Below are 13,069 nucleotides of genomic sequence, written 5' to 3'. Positions count from 1 at the left end.
AAACAAAATACATATTTTAAAGGTATCTAGATGGATGCAACATACCTACAAAAGGATTGCTGTAGTACAGATACAAATTCAGGAATTAGTGAACTTGGCCCCTTGAAGTAAAAGATAAAGTACCCATAAACATCCCTAATAAATGTTAATAGATATTTTAATAAAACTGAGAAGTAATACACACCTTAAGATATAACTAATTTTTGCTGGCTGCAAATTCAGATTTTTTTTTTTTTTTTAAGGAAAAAAGTGAAAACTGAAATTACAGATATAAAAGGTATGATGAGGGACTTTATTAAACTAAAAAAAGGCACTGTCAACATAAAATGAAAAATTTTTTGATTCGGCATTCATTATAAATATCAACCTGTTGGAAGTTTAAAGCTAAAGTTTTAATTCCTTACCAAAATTGTTTTCCTTCCACTGCACAGGCACATACTGGTATAGTATAGAGTTGCTCATGAATGCTGAGTTCCTGGATTTTGTGTGTGTGTTTTTCCCCCCAAATAATGCTTCAATCCTGTTTCTTCTTTAAAAACAAAGAATTCAGATATACACATGGCAAAAAGATCAGAGAAAAAGTATCAATTTTGGTCCTCCCAACTTTTGACAGTGTTCTTTTATTAAATTTCATCTAGTAAGTGACTATGGCAAAGGAAGCTTCTTCTCTACTTTTTCTTTCAAGTAGTAATGCTATCTACTTACTTCCTTACCATTCATTACAGGCTCTATCCTATTATAATCTAGCAAAAACTATACACAACCATATGTCCATCAACAGAACTGGTTGTATGAAGAGGGTTAATCCATTATAGTGGAATAATATGCAGCCGTTAAAAAGAATGAGGGAGAACCGACCTTGAAGATGGTCCATGACACACATGAAAAAAGCAAGTTAGTCACCGGTGTGTACAGTTTGTTTCATTCTTTTTATTAAACAAAAGTGGAAATTATGTGTACTTGAATATAGATATGCCCATATAAACGTGAATCAAATCAAGAAGTATGCAAACAGGCTGTAAACGGGTGGAGGAAGCTTAATGAGATTATAAATGACTTCACTTTTTACCTATTTATTATTTCAAAACTTAAAAAAAAATTTTTGTCACGCAAACAGATACTTTTAGGTAAAATTTTAAAATAAGCAAATGCCATTATAATGACTATTATGTACATGTCCACATGCTGCTGAAAACTACTGTTCAAAAATCCAACCATTCTACCTTAAAATGAAAATTTTATCATAGATAAATTTCATAAACTTTTTAAAAAGTATAATACATATGGGAAGAATTAACAAGTGAAGAGCTTATCAAAGCCAATGTTTACGAACAACTGAAAACCACATTTGTCATTTTAAACAAAGTTACGAGCTCCCCACATAGATATTATGTTTTGGTATACTGCATTTGTTCTTTTTCCCCAGGACGCTTTGTTCTGTACATTTACATTCAGGAGATTAAACATCGACAATATCTTTCCTCCCTCTGGAAAGAGCTGTTTGAATATTTTAATAAATGTTAGAACAGGCTAGGCAATGGATAAAATGGGAGCTCAAGTAGTAGGTTAGGTGATTGCAGCATGCCAAACACCAAACTAAGGAACACCTAACACCAGGGTATGGTCAGGGAGGAGGAATGCCAAATCGCCACTTCCTTGACTTAACTCTTGTGACTTACCACCACCTCATATCCACCCCACCCTACTTTTATTAAAGGGGAGGATAAGAAACACAAAGATGTACGGGTCACTAAATATAGCTTGACACTCGTTTCTCCCCTCATATACAATCCATAGTAGTTCAGGGTAGATTAGCCTTTAAGAAAGTCAGGAACTAGGAATTCATGCAGTCCAGAATAATTAAGGATTGTTTGTTTTTTTTTAAACTACATTTTATGTGTTAGAACCCATGTGATTTGTGTTTTAATTTCATCTTTTTCTTTCAAATATGAAGTGTACTGTGTCTGGATCACATTTTTTAAATATAGTTTTCAAACTCAGGGATATAATATAAAATCATGAAAAAAATCACTCTGAAAGGACTGTTTTAATAGGAACCACTCCTAAGATAAACTCTTAACATGAAAATTTACCAGAAACCAAAGGACTAAGGGATATGACTTTCAGAGAGAATATGGATTAATTCTGCCATGCTGGAATTCTGACACTAAAAGGGAAATAAGGCAGGTTAGCCCTGTTCAAAGTAAGATAGGCCATCCCAGATGTGAACATCCTAAAACCTTATTAAGGAACCAGTCACATGGGCTGGGTCATTCTGTTATTGCCACAGGGATCCCTATAGATTTAGAGTAGATGCAGAGCTGGCAACAAGGGCTCAAAACACTATAAAAGACACTGCTTCATAGCTGTGTCCAGAAACATGCAAAGAAAATTCAATAATTGGCTACTGGCAACCACTGTGGTCAAAATTAAAGCAATGAGGAAGAAACTGTTACTATACCAGGAGCCATAGGCTGTGCATTTAGGATGGGTTGTATGTGTGTGAATAAAACTGTTTAAAAAATAAACAGAAAGATACAAATGCTGAAGAAGATGTCGAGAGAGATCTATTGGAAGGAAAACAGAATGGCACAGCCCCTCTGGAGGGCAGTGTGGCAGCTCCACAGGAGGGTAAGTATAGGGTTGCCATATGATCCTGCAATCCATTACTAGGTATATACTTGGAAGAACTGCAAGCAGGGATATGAATAGATATTTGCAACTGGCGTTTACGGTAGCATTATTCATTATTGCCAGTAGATGGAGGTGGCCCAAGGGGAAGGGTGAACTGTGGTATATACATACAATGGAATACTGAACAGCTGCAGAAAGGAATGAAGTCATGAAGCATAAAACAAGATGAATGAAACCTGAGGACATTAGGTTGAGCGAAATAAGCCAGAAACAAAAAGACAAATATTATACACATTATATCACTAATATAAACTAACTATAATAAGCAAACTCTGAGAATTAAATTCGAGAACACAGGTTATCAGGAGATACAGAAATGGGCAGAGACTGGGTATGCTGCTTTAAATCTGTTCTGTACCCCATAAAAAGCCATGTTCTTTAATGCAATCTTGTGGGTGCACACTTATTGTGGGTGGGACCTTCTGATTATATTGTTTCCATGGAGATGTGACCCCACTCATTCACGGTGGGTCTTAGTTTACTGGTGTCCTCCATGAGAAAATAAAAGGCAGAAACATTCTGAAGAGAGCTCAGAGAGATGCACAGGGAGAGACAACACCAGAGACATTTTGGAGACAGCCATTGAAACCAGACATTTGGAGTTGTTAAGCTAAGAGATGAAGCCCAGAGTTTGCCCCAGAGAAGATAAATGAGAACCTACAGATGCTTATAAAGAGAGGGCCACTGGAATCAGAACCTGATGGTAACGCAACCAGGGAGCAAAGGACTAGCAGATGCCAGCCACGTGCCTTCCCAGCCAACAGAGGTGTTCCAGATGCCATCAGCCTTTCCTCAATGAAGGAAGTATCCTCCTGTTGATGCCTTAGTTTAGACACTTTTATGGCCTTCGAACTGTACATCTGTTAACTAATAAACCCCCATAGTAAAAGCCAATCCATTTCTGGTATTTTGCATTCCAGAGGCTGTAGCAAATTGGAACACTGGGCAACCGATAATGCAGGAGTACAGAATTTTCAATAAGGCTCATTGTAAAGGTTCGGAAATGAATAGCACAATACTGTGAAAATTAGAATCTACTTTGTAAGTTCTTAAAGCAGTTACATTTATTCCTGAGTTTTAACTGTTATTTCTAAATTGTGAAATGCTGTGCTCTTTGGGTATAACCTGGTAGTTCCCTGGAACTTTGGATATCTGTGGGACACCTGTGGCTCTGAAAGTCCACAGTAACTGGATCCATAATTTTATGTTACTCCAACAGTAACTGTTAAAGAAGCTGAAAAAGAGATCAGACTTCACTTAGAGATATGAACAAGGCTAATCTGAGTTAGGACTAAGGTAGATCAGGATACTGGGCAAAGGATGATACTGTATTTTAAAACTTTAACTTCTATGTGGGAACAAAAGAGGAGATATTTATTTCGTCCAAAATTTAAATTTTCTGTAGCACACTAATTTAACCTGTTTGGTCAGTTTATTTAAACAACCTAATTACATGGAACCTGGAAGAGGGAATGAGACCTTGTTATTCTGTACAGGTTAATGTAATACCCTGATACATTCCAGAGTATTTTGGGCAGAGAATAAAAAAGTATTTACAAAATCCCTTGAGGGAATGGAGAAAAAATGAACTATTAAACTACCCCACCTGGGGGATTCTCTCAAGCATCTGGGACTCCCAACTTAAAAAGCCAAGCCCTCAATCTTAAGGCTTTCCCTTATGAAACTTATTTTTGTAATGGTGAAGCTAAGCCTACCTACAATTATGCCTAAGAGTCACCCGCAGAGAGCCTCTTTTGTTGCTCAGATGTGGCCTCTCTATAAGCCAAACTCTTCAAATAAACTCACTACATGCCTCCCTACATGGGACATGACTCCCAGGGGTCTCCCTGGCAATGTGGGACATGACTCCCAAGGATCAGCATGGCCCTGGCATCATGCGACTGACAATGCCTTCTTGACCAAAAGAGGGAAAAGAAACGAAAGAAAATAAAGTTTCAGTAGCTAAGAAATTTTAAATAGAGTTGAGAGGTCATTCTGGAGGTGACTCTAATGCAAGCTTCAGCCAGATTTTGCAAATTGCCACAGTATGTCAAGCCCCAACTAACAGTACCCCTGAATACCCTAGGCTCTACCTCAGACTGTATAAAGTTTTACCTAGTAAGTTTATTTTTTCAGAAACTTAAGGCCTTCAGATTGTTCCTATGCCAGGTAAATCCTGAAAACCAGAGGTACCCGTTTCTCCAACAACGTCAACCAGTTTCATTCCTCTACCCCATAATGTTAACAGCCGTTTTTAGCACAAAGAAGTCAGAATGGTAATTGCCCAGATATCCCTGAAGACTAAGCGAACGATCAAATAAGAGGAGATGTAACTGAGAAATTAGGATTTAACAAATGATTATGATTACTGACTCATTATATAGGTATTTCTTTTTAGTTTCTAGTGTATTCAAATAGCCAAAAGGAAATATTGTGGAACTGTAATCCAGTAGCCTTGATCTTTGAAAATGATTGTATAACTATACAGCTTTTATCTTGTGACCATGTGATTGTAAAAACCTTATGACTGACACCCCCTTTATCCACTGTATGATTACTAACAAAATAAAGACACGAATGAAAAGGAAAAAAAATAAATAATAGCAATGAACTATCTACCATGGTGAGTTCTCATACAGAAATAATGGCTTTCCCCCAGAGATGCTATCTCTGCTTTCATTCTTCCCAAAATTTCTAGCAATCTCAACATGAGACCCCAGTTAAAGGCAAGATTCTTCAATGTTTTGGAGATGTCAATGTTTGCTAATATCCACCCCCCCACAGAGCAGAGGGAAGCAGCAGTAAGTAGAGTTGATAAGAAAATAGAACCTAAATTCTCCATGCTGCTAAAAGAAAAAATGAAACAGATCCTGGTAAAGAAAATCCTCATAATCCTTTATCTTGTTTCATTCATTCCACAAAACCACACTTGAAAAGACGACTCAATATCCTACTTAATTAATACTATTACTATTGATAAAATTTGTCACTTGACAAAGAAATTGAACTGCTTTTTTTTTTCCAAACGATCTGTTCCCTTCACAACCCAGAAGTCAACAAACTGTTCCCAGAGATAGGGCTGGATAATAAGTATTTTAAATTTTACAGGCCTTATGGTCTCTGCCACAACTACTCAACTCTGCCACTGTAGTACAAAAGCAAACTCTACAATATATAAATGAATGAGCTTGGCTGTGTTCTAATAAAACTTTATGGAGACAGAAGAAGATGATGGCATAGAGAGGAGTGGAAGCTAGTTTGTCCCCCTGGTACTACTAATAAACACCAGGAACAATTAGTAAAGAATCTGGAATAACTGTGGGAGGACAAACACGAGTGTCCACTCATCATACACCAAACTGAATTGTGACGAATGCCCAAGATCCCAGCATAAAATCTGTAAGTGAAAACTGGATCCAAGCCGGGAGGCCCTTCCCCCCATGACCTGAACTGCAAAGCCTCGTGGTGCTAAAGAGCAACACTCTCTGAGCAAGCAAATATAGCTCAGCACAGCTTCAACTGGGGTTTTTAATTAACAAACGTTGACTGCTCAATAAAAGCTACAAATCCCCAACAAGCAGACAGAGGCTTTTGGTGACGACTGACCTTGGAGAGCCAGAGGGTGGCCGTGCACTGGCCCTGAAGGAGGTTTTCTGTCCATTTTTTGGCTCAGTGGAGAAAGCCTCAAGCATTTTCAGTTCCCAGCACTCTGACCCACAAAAGGGTAGAGATAGCACAGACAGAAAGACTATTCAAACGTAAATGACCTCTCCCTAGGGGGGTTTATCTTCCTTAGGAGGAAGAAGGTGGTGTCAAGCTCTATTACCTGCCTTCCATTCAGAACCAGACCCCAGAGCCTGGGGGAAAACAGCCATGGGCCATACCTCCTTACACCAATCAGGAGCTACAGGCTGACAGGTGCCACCTGCTAGGCAGAAAACCACAGTGACTTGAGGCCTCACAGGGTGTATCTATCTTCTAAGACACCCTCAGCGAAACCGGATACTGAATACTTCTTCCTCTGGGACCTGAGCCCCTTCTGGTCTGGGAAAACCTGACTGGGGTAACCAAGGAAACCAGATGCCTGGACAACAGAAAATGACAACCTACACTAAGAAAAACGAAGTTACAGCCCAAAGGAACAAACTTACACTTCAACTGAGATACAGGAATTTAAGCAACTAATGCTAAATCAATTTAAAAAATTCAGGGAAAATATGGCAAAAGAGATGAAGTGTATAATGAAAACACTGGGCACGCAGAAGGTAGAAATCAAAACTGGCAGAATTTATAGAAATGAAAGGCACAATACAAGAGATGAAAGACACAATGGAGACATACAACAGCAAATCGCAAGAGGCAGAAGAAAACACTCAGGAACTGAGAACAAGACACTTGAAAGCCTACACACAAAAGAACAGATAGAGAAAAGAATGGAAAAATATGAGCAACGTCTCCGGGAATTGAATGACAACATGAAACACAGGAATGTACACATCACGAGTGTTCCAGAAGGAGAAGAGAAGGGAAAGGGGGCAGAAGCAATAATAGAGGAACTAATAAATGAAAATTTCCCATCACTTATGAAAGACATAAAATTACAGATCCAAGAAGCGCAGCATACCCCAAACAGAATAGATGTGAACAGGCCTATTATCAGATTATCAAACATCAAAGATAAAGAGAGAATCTCCAAAGCAACAAGAGAAAAGCGATCTGTTACATACGAGGGAAGCTTGATAAGACTATGTGCAGATTTCTCAATAGAAACCATGGAGGCAAGAAGGAAGTGGGGTGATATATTTAAGATACTGAAAGAGAAAAACCAAGAATCCTATATCCAGCAAAACTGTCCTTCAAATAGGAGGAAGAGCTTAAAATATTCTCTGATAAACAGACAATGACAGAGTTTGTGAACAAGATACCTGCTCTACAGGAAACAGTAAAGGAAGCACTACAGACAGAGAGGAAAAGATAGGAGTGAGAGGGCTGGAAAACAATTTTGAGAGCTATTAGCACAGCCATGTTAAGTACACTGAACAAAGATGACTATGAGTATGGTTGAAAGAGGAAGGTTAGGAGCATGTGGGACACCAGAAGGAAACAAGATAAAGACTGGGACTGTATAACTCAGTGAAACCTAGGGTGCTCAACGATTGTAATAAAAGGTACCAATATGTTTTTACATTAGGTAGAACAAATGAATGTCAACATTTCAAGGTGTTAAAAATAGGGTGGGATTGGGGGGAAATGCAATCAATGCCAACTAGAGACTATAATTAAAAAAAATATTGTATTATGCTTCCTTTAATATAATAAAGGCAATACACCAAAGTTAAATGCATATGGGGGGGGGGACACACGGGAAGGTATGGGACTCCTGGCATTGGTGATGTCATCTGACTCTTTATTCTACTTTAGTTTAATGCCACCTTTCTTTGTGTTGCTTTCTAGGTGTCATGTTTTTTTTTTTTCCCTTTCTTTTTCTTTTGTCTATCTTCTTTGACTCTTCCTCCTTCTTTGTGGCAAAAATGGAGATGTCCTCATATAGATAGTGGCGATGGTGCTGAATACAAAAATATATGACCATACAGGGAATCAACAATTGTTTACTTAGGATGGAATGTATGGTGTGTGAACAAAACCGTCTTTAAAAAAAAAAAATGGGTTGATGAAGAAACATTGAAGGCACTATATTGAATGAAATAAGACAGACACATAAGGACAAATATTGCAGGGTCTCACTGATATGAACTAATTATAATATGTAAACTCAATGAAATATAAGTTACCAGGATATAGAATGAGGTTAAAGAACGGGGAGCAGTTGCTTATTATGAGCAGAATGTTCAACTAGGGTGAACTTTAACATTTGGAAATGGACGGAAGTGATAGCAGCACGCTGTGAGAATAACTAACAGTGCTGAATGGTGTGTGAAGGTGGTGGAAAGGGGAAGCTCAGAGTCATGTATGTCACCAGAAGGAAAGTTGGAGTTTAAAAGATGGGAATGTATAAAATAGTGAATCTTGTGGTGGACAATGTCTGCGATTAACTGTACAAATATTATGAACTAGAACAAATGTATGACACTATAACTAGAAGTTAATAACAGAGGGGCATATAGGAAAAAAATATATACCTATTACAAATTATATACTACAGTTAGTAGTATTTTAACGTTCTTTCATCGGCAGTAACAAATGTATTACACCAAAACTATGAATCAGTAATGGGGGGTGGAGGGAACGGGGGTGGGGGTTAGTGGTACGGGAGGATTTGAGTTTCCTTTTTTTGCCTTTATTTCTTTTCTGGAGTGATGAAAATGTTCTAAAAATTGAAAAAAATTAATTGTGGTGATGGATGCACAGCTGTATGATGGTACCATGAGCAACTGACTGATTGTACACTTTGGATCTTTGGATAATTGTATGGTATGTGAAATCTCAATAAAAAATAAAAAATAAAAAAACATTAAAAAAAAACTTTATGGATACTAACATTAGAATTTCATAGAATGTTCATGTGCCACAAATATATTCTTTTGTTTTTTCACAACCACTTAAAAATGCATTCTTATCTTACGGGCTGTACAAAAACAGGCGGTGGTTGCATTTGGACTGAGGATCTAACCTATCCTGACACAAGAGAATTTAATCAAGCTCTTATCACATATTTAATGAACTTTTGGTATTTGCCAGGCATAACACAAGCACTGTAGTTCATCTTTAATAATACTACGGACTAGGCCAAGGGGTGAGTTTTTACATTTTTAAAGGATTGTAATGAAAAACAAAGAATGAGACAGTCTGGAACACAACCATGCTTATTCATTAATGTATTGTCTACAGCTGGTTTTCTACCACAATGGCAGTTGAGTAGTTATGACAGAGACCCTATGTGGCCTGTAAAGCTGGCCATATTTACCATCTGGACCTTTTACAGAAAAGCTTGCTGATCCTGCTACAGACATATATATATCCCCATTTTGGAGATGAAGAAATTGAAGCACAGAAGTAACTTGCCAAAATTCACAACAGTCAGAAAGTGGCAAAACTATCTTTTAAACTCATGTGATTGTCCCAAGTTCAGTTCTTAACACTATGCAATAATGTCTATTCAATTATTGCTCTTTCCACCTTAAATATTCTATTTTTCTTTTAGAAATAACTGGCATTTCTATTAGTTATTGCACAATCAGTCTAGTAAGTACACCTGATTTTGCACATCTCCAAGGGATTACTGGAGGCTGTTAATCCAATTAGCCTCCAATGTAAAAACCATTCTTTTAATAATCTATAATGTTCCTACAAACCAGTATGAAAAAGAAAAGCATCTTAAGTGGGGAAAAAAAATGACTAAAAACAAACAGGCAATTCAAAGAAGATCTACCCATAGCCAGAAATGGAAAAGCAGCCATCCACACTAATAAATAAAAACCGACACCAACGTAACTATGACAAGATGCCAATTTTTCACTTATCGAATTGAAAGTTTTTAAATTGCTATAAAAACAACCTAGATAGCCAAAAGTGGAGAACTGGCTAAATATATTTATTGTAGTACAATTATAAAATAGTATACTACACAGCCTTTAAAAAAAGATGTATACCTGTTAAATGACATAATGAAACAATCTCCAAGAATATCAAATGTGAGGGAAAAAAAAAAAAGCAAAGGAGAGAACAGTGTGTATGATTCTATTGGAAATCATTTTTTAAAGTATTTGTTAAAAGCTTACACTGGCCCCTCCACCCCCCACCAACAAGTATACTCAATTTTCTTTTCTGGAAGGCTACCCAAGAAAATGGTTTACTAAGATAACCTTTGGGGACAGAGATTCGAGGCTACACAGGCTGACAGGAGAGGCACTGACTTGTTTTGCACTGTTTGAATTTCTCTTAAAACCGTGTACATTTGTATTTTAACAAATATTTTAATGCTAAAACTGTATTGTGGGATTTTTTGGGGGGGACAGAGTTGTGTTAAATACACTTCTGGTGGGAGTGTATTTTAGTTCAACCTTTCCAGGTCGGTGATAAGGAAAAACCAATCAGGACCCTTAAGAAAAGTGAACTAGCAATTTCATTTTCAAGAGTTTAACCTAAGAACATTGGAGACATAATTAAAAGGAAAATTATAACAACACTTTTTAATAATAGAAACACCAAAAATGTACACTTGGGGGATTAATTACAGTCCACCTCTTGATGAATATTACAGCCCATTTTGGTGATAAAAAATATCTAGGTATATTATACTTACTATTATACATATGTAATCTATATACACCTTTTTTTCCTTTATCTTTACTTTTTATTTTCAGGTAGTAAGATTGTTTTAAAATCCTTATTTTTATAATTACATAATCTAGTATGTTTGTATGTTATCAATAAAGTAATACTTTAGTAAATATATTAAAATATATAAATTAGTAAAATTAAATATAAATTTTTAAATACATTAAAAATATTTTTGAAACTAAAATTCAGTTCATATTTCTTTTTCCTGAGTTTTTTTTTTTTGTTTTTTTTTTGGATTCAGTGCATTTTATTTAACTAAATTTTCTCAGGAACCATAGACGTCAGCATTTTGCATAATAAAATTGTTGATTCTAAGAATCTCCTCTGCCAGGTTTTCTGTTTTTCAAAAAAGTACTATTTTTGCCATAATAACATGAATTTTTAAGTAGAAATAAACCATAGAAACTGAAAGAATTTGATGTTGACTCTTACTCCTTTGTTTTTGAATGTTTTTTTGTTTAAATATTTAAGTACTTAAAAATGGAAGAAGGCATGGTGATATTACTACGTTTCTCAGGGACCGGATAGTGCTTTAAGGTAGCACTAATCTGTTACAATGATGAGGTGTTTTCATACCATGTATAGTATTTCTAGTTTTTAAGGCAAATTACTCAGGAAGTATTCTTGAGGAAGATGAGAAAATGAAAGTATCCATCATGACCCATACTATTTAACTTAAACTATTTAGACATTAAGTATAAATTTTATAGGCATTTAGGTTCTTGTGTTTCCCTATTCTGTATTGTTTTAATCTTATTGCAAACATTTTTTTTTTTTTTTTAAATGCAGTTTTATTGAGATATATTCACACACCATACAAACCATCCAAGTATACAATCTCCGGCTCAAAGTATTATCACATTGTTGTGCATACAACCACACAATCAGTGTTAGAACATTTTTATCATTCCAGAAAAGAAATAAAAAGAAAAAAGAAATCCCAAATCCTCCCAATACCTCTTATTCCCTGCTATTATTGATCCATAGTACTGGTGTAGTACATTTTTTACTGTTGATGAAAAAGTATTGAAATATTACCGTTAACTATAGTCCATAGTTTGCGATAGGTACATTTCCCCCCATAAACCCTCTATTAATAACTCCTTGTAAAAGTGTAGTTCATGAAAGAACTTTTTTTATATTTTTAAAGTTAAACACACATATTGTCTACCACAAAATTATGTGTGTTAGACATTCCCATGTTTTAACCTCCAGCTTTCCTTCTGGTGACTTACATGACTCTTTCCCTTTCCTCCACATTCACACATCATGTAATGGATGTATTTAAAGTTATAATAATATATCTGCTGTATAAAAAAAGAATATTCACTTAAGTCAATACGGAATAACAACTATAGTTTTTTTTTTTTTTTTTCAAGTCATTTTATACATTACTAAATTAGTTTCACCTTCACTGTCTATATACAACCACTCACCACCAGTGAATTATTTTAGGTTCTGGAGAACCATGACCACAACTCAATACCAATTTAAGTATTTATTCTGCAGAAGAATGTTGCAGAATAAGGCTTTATGGCTTTATAATTAGCCTCAACTATTTCTATGCGAAAGAATTCAAAGTGCTGTACAGTCATAAAGTGTATACTTTAACTGTATAGCCAAATAAACCCCCTTTTTATAAAAGCCAATCCATCTCTGGTGTTTTGCATTCCACAGCATTAACAAACTAGAACAGATTTCAAAGTGCTATACAGTCAAAGTGCTACCAAAACTGGGCACACTGCAATGAAGTACTGCTCAGTTTTGCAGGGGACATTGGCAAGGTATGGATGGAGACATTTCTGATGTCCGGACTGAGTGCGTGTTACTGCCATCTAGTGGGTGGAGGCCAGAAATGGTGCTAAATATCCTACATTGCACAGGTCAACCCCACTCTACCACACACACACCCCACCTCCGAATTATCCAGCCTAAAATGTCAATAGTGCCAAGGCTGAGAAACTGCTTTAATGGGCTAGTAACCTCTTCAGCACACCTCTCCATTACTTGGAATTTCGAAATTTAAGTTTCTTCTCAATATACAATCAAAGGCTTGATACATGGTATAAAAATT

The 13,069-nt window shown here is 36.2% G+C and overlaps 1 protein-coding gene across 3 annotated transcripts in view; it reads right to left on the bottom strand.

Annotated features, from left to right (window-relative positions):
* SIRT1 (sirtuin 1) overlaps nucleotides 1-13,069 on the bottom strand; it is a 35,303-nt gene that overhangs the window by 12,802 nt on the left and 9,432 nt on the right. Inside the window, exon 2 of one of the 3 annotated variants that reach the window (XM_037804324.1) lies at nucleotides 405-529. The exons of the other annotated variants lie outside the window; for them this stretch is intronic. Within the exon in view, the coding sequence (XP_037660252.1) occupies nucleotides 405-437 (33 nt within the window). The 5' untranslated portion in view covers nucleotides 438-529. The remainder of the gene's footprint in view (nucleotides 1-404; nucleotides 530-13,069) is intronic. 3 annotated transcript variants of the gene reach the window in all.

The sequence above is a fragment of the Choloepus didactylus genome, chromosome 15 (assembly GCF_015220235.1).
Source record: "Choloepus didactylus isolate mChoDid1 chromosome 15, mChoDid1.pri, whole genome shotgun sequence".
Lineage (NCBI taxonomy): Eukaryota > Metazoa > Chordata > Mammalia > Pilosa > Megalonychidae > Choloepus > Choloepus didactylus.
This window is presented reverse-complemented; position numbering and strand designations above follow the sequence as displayed.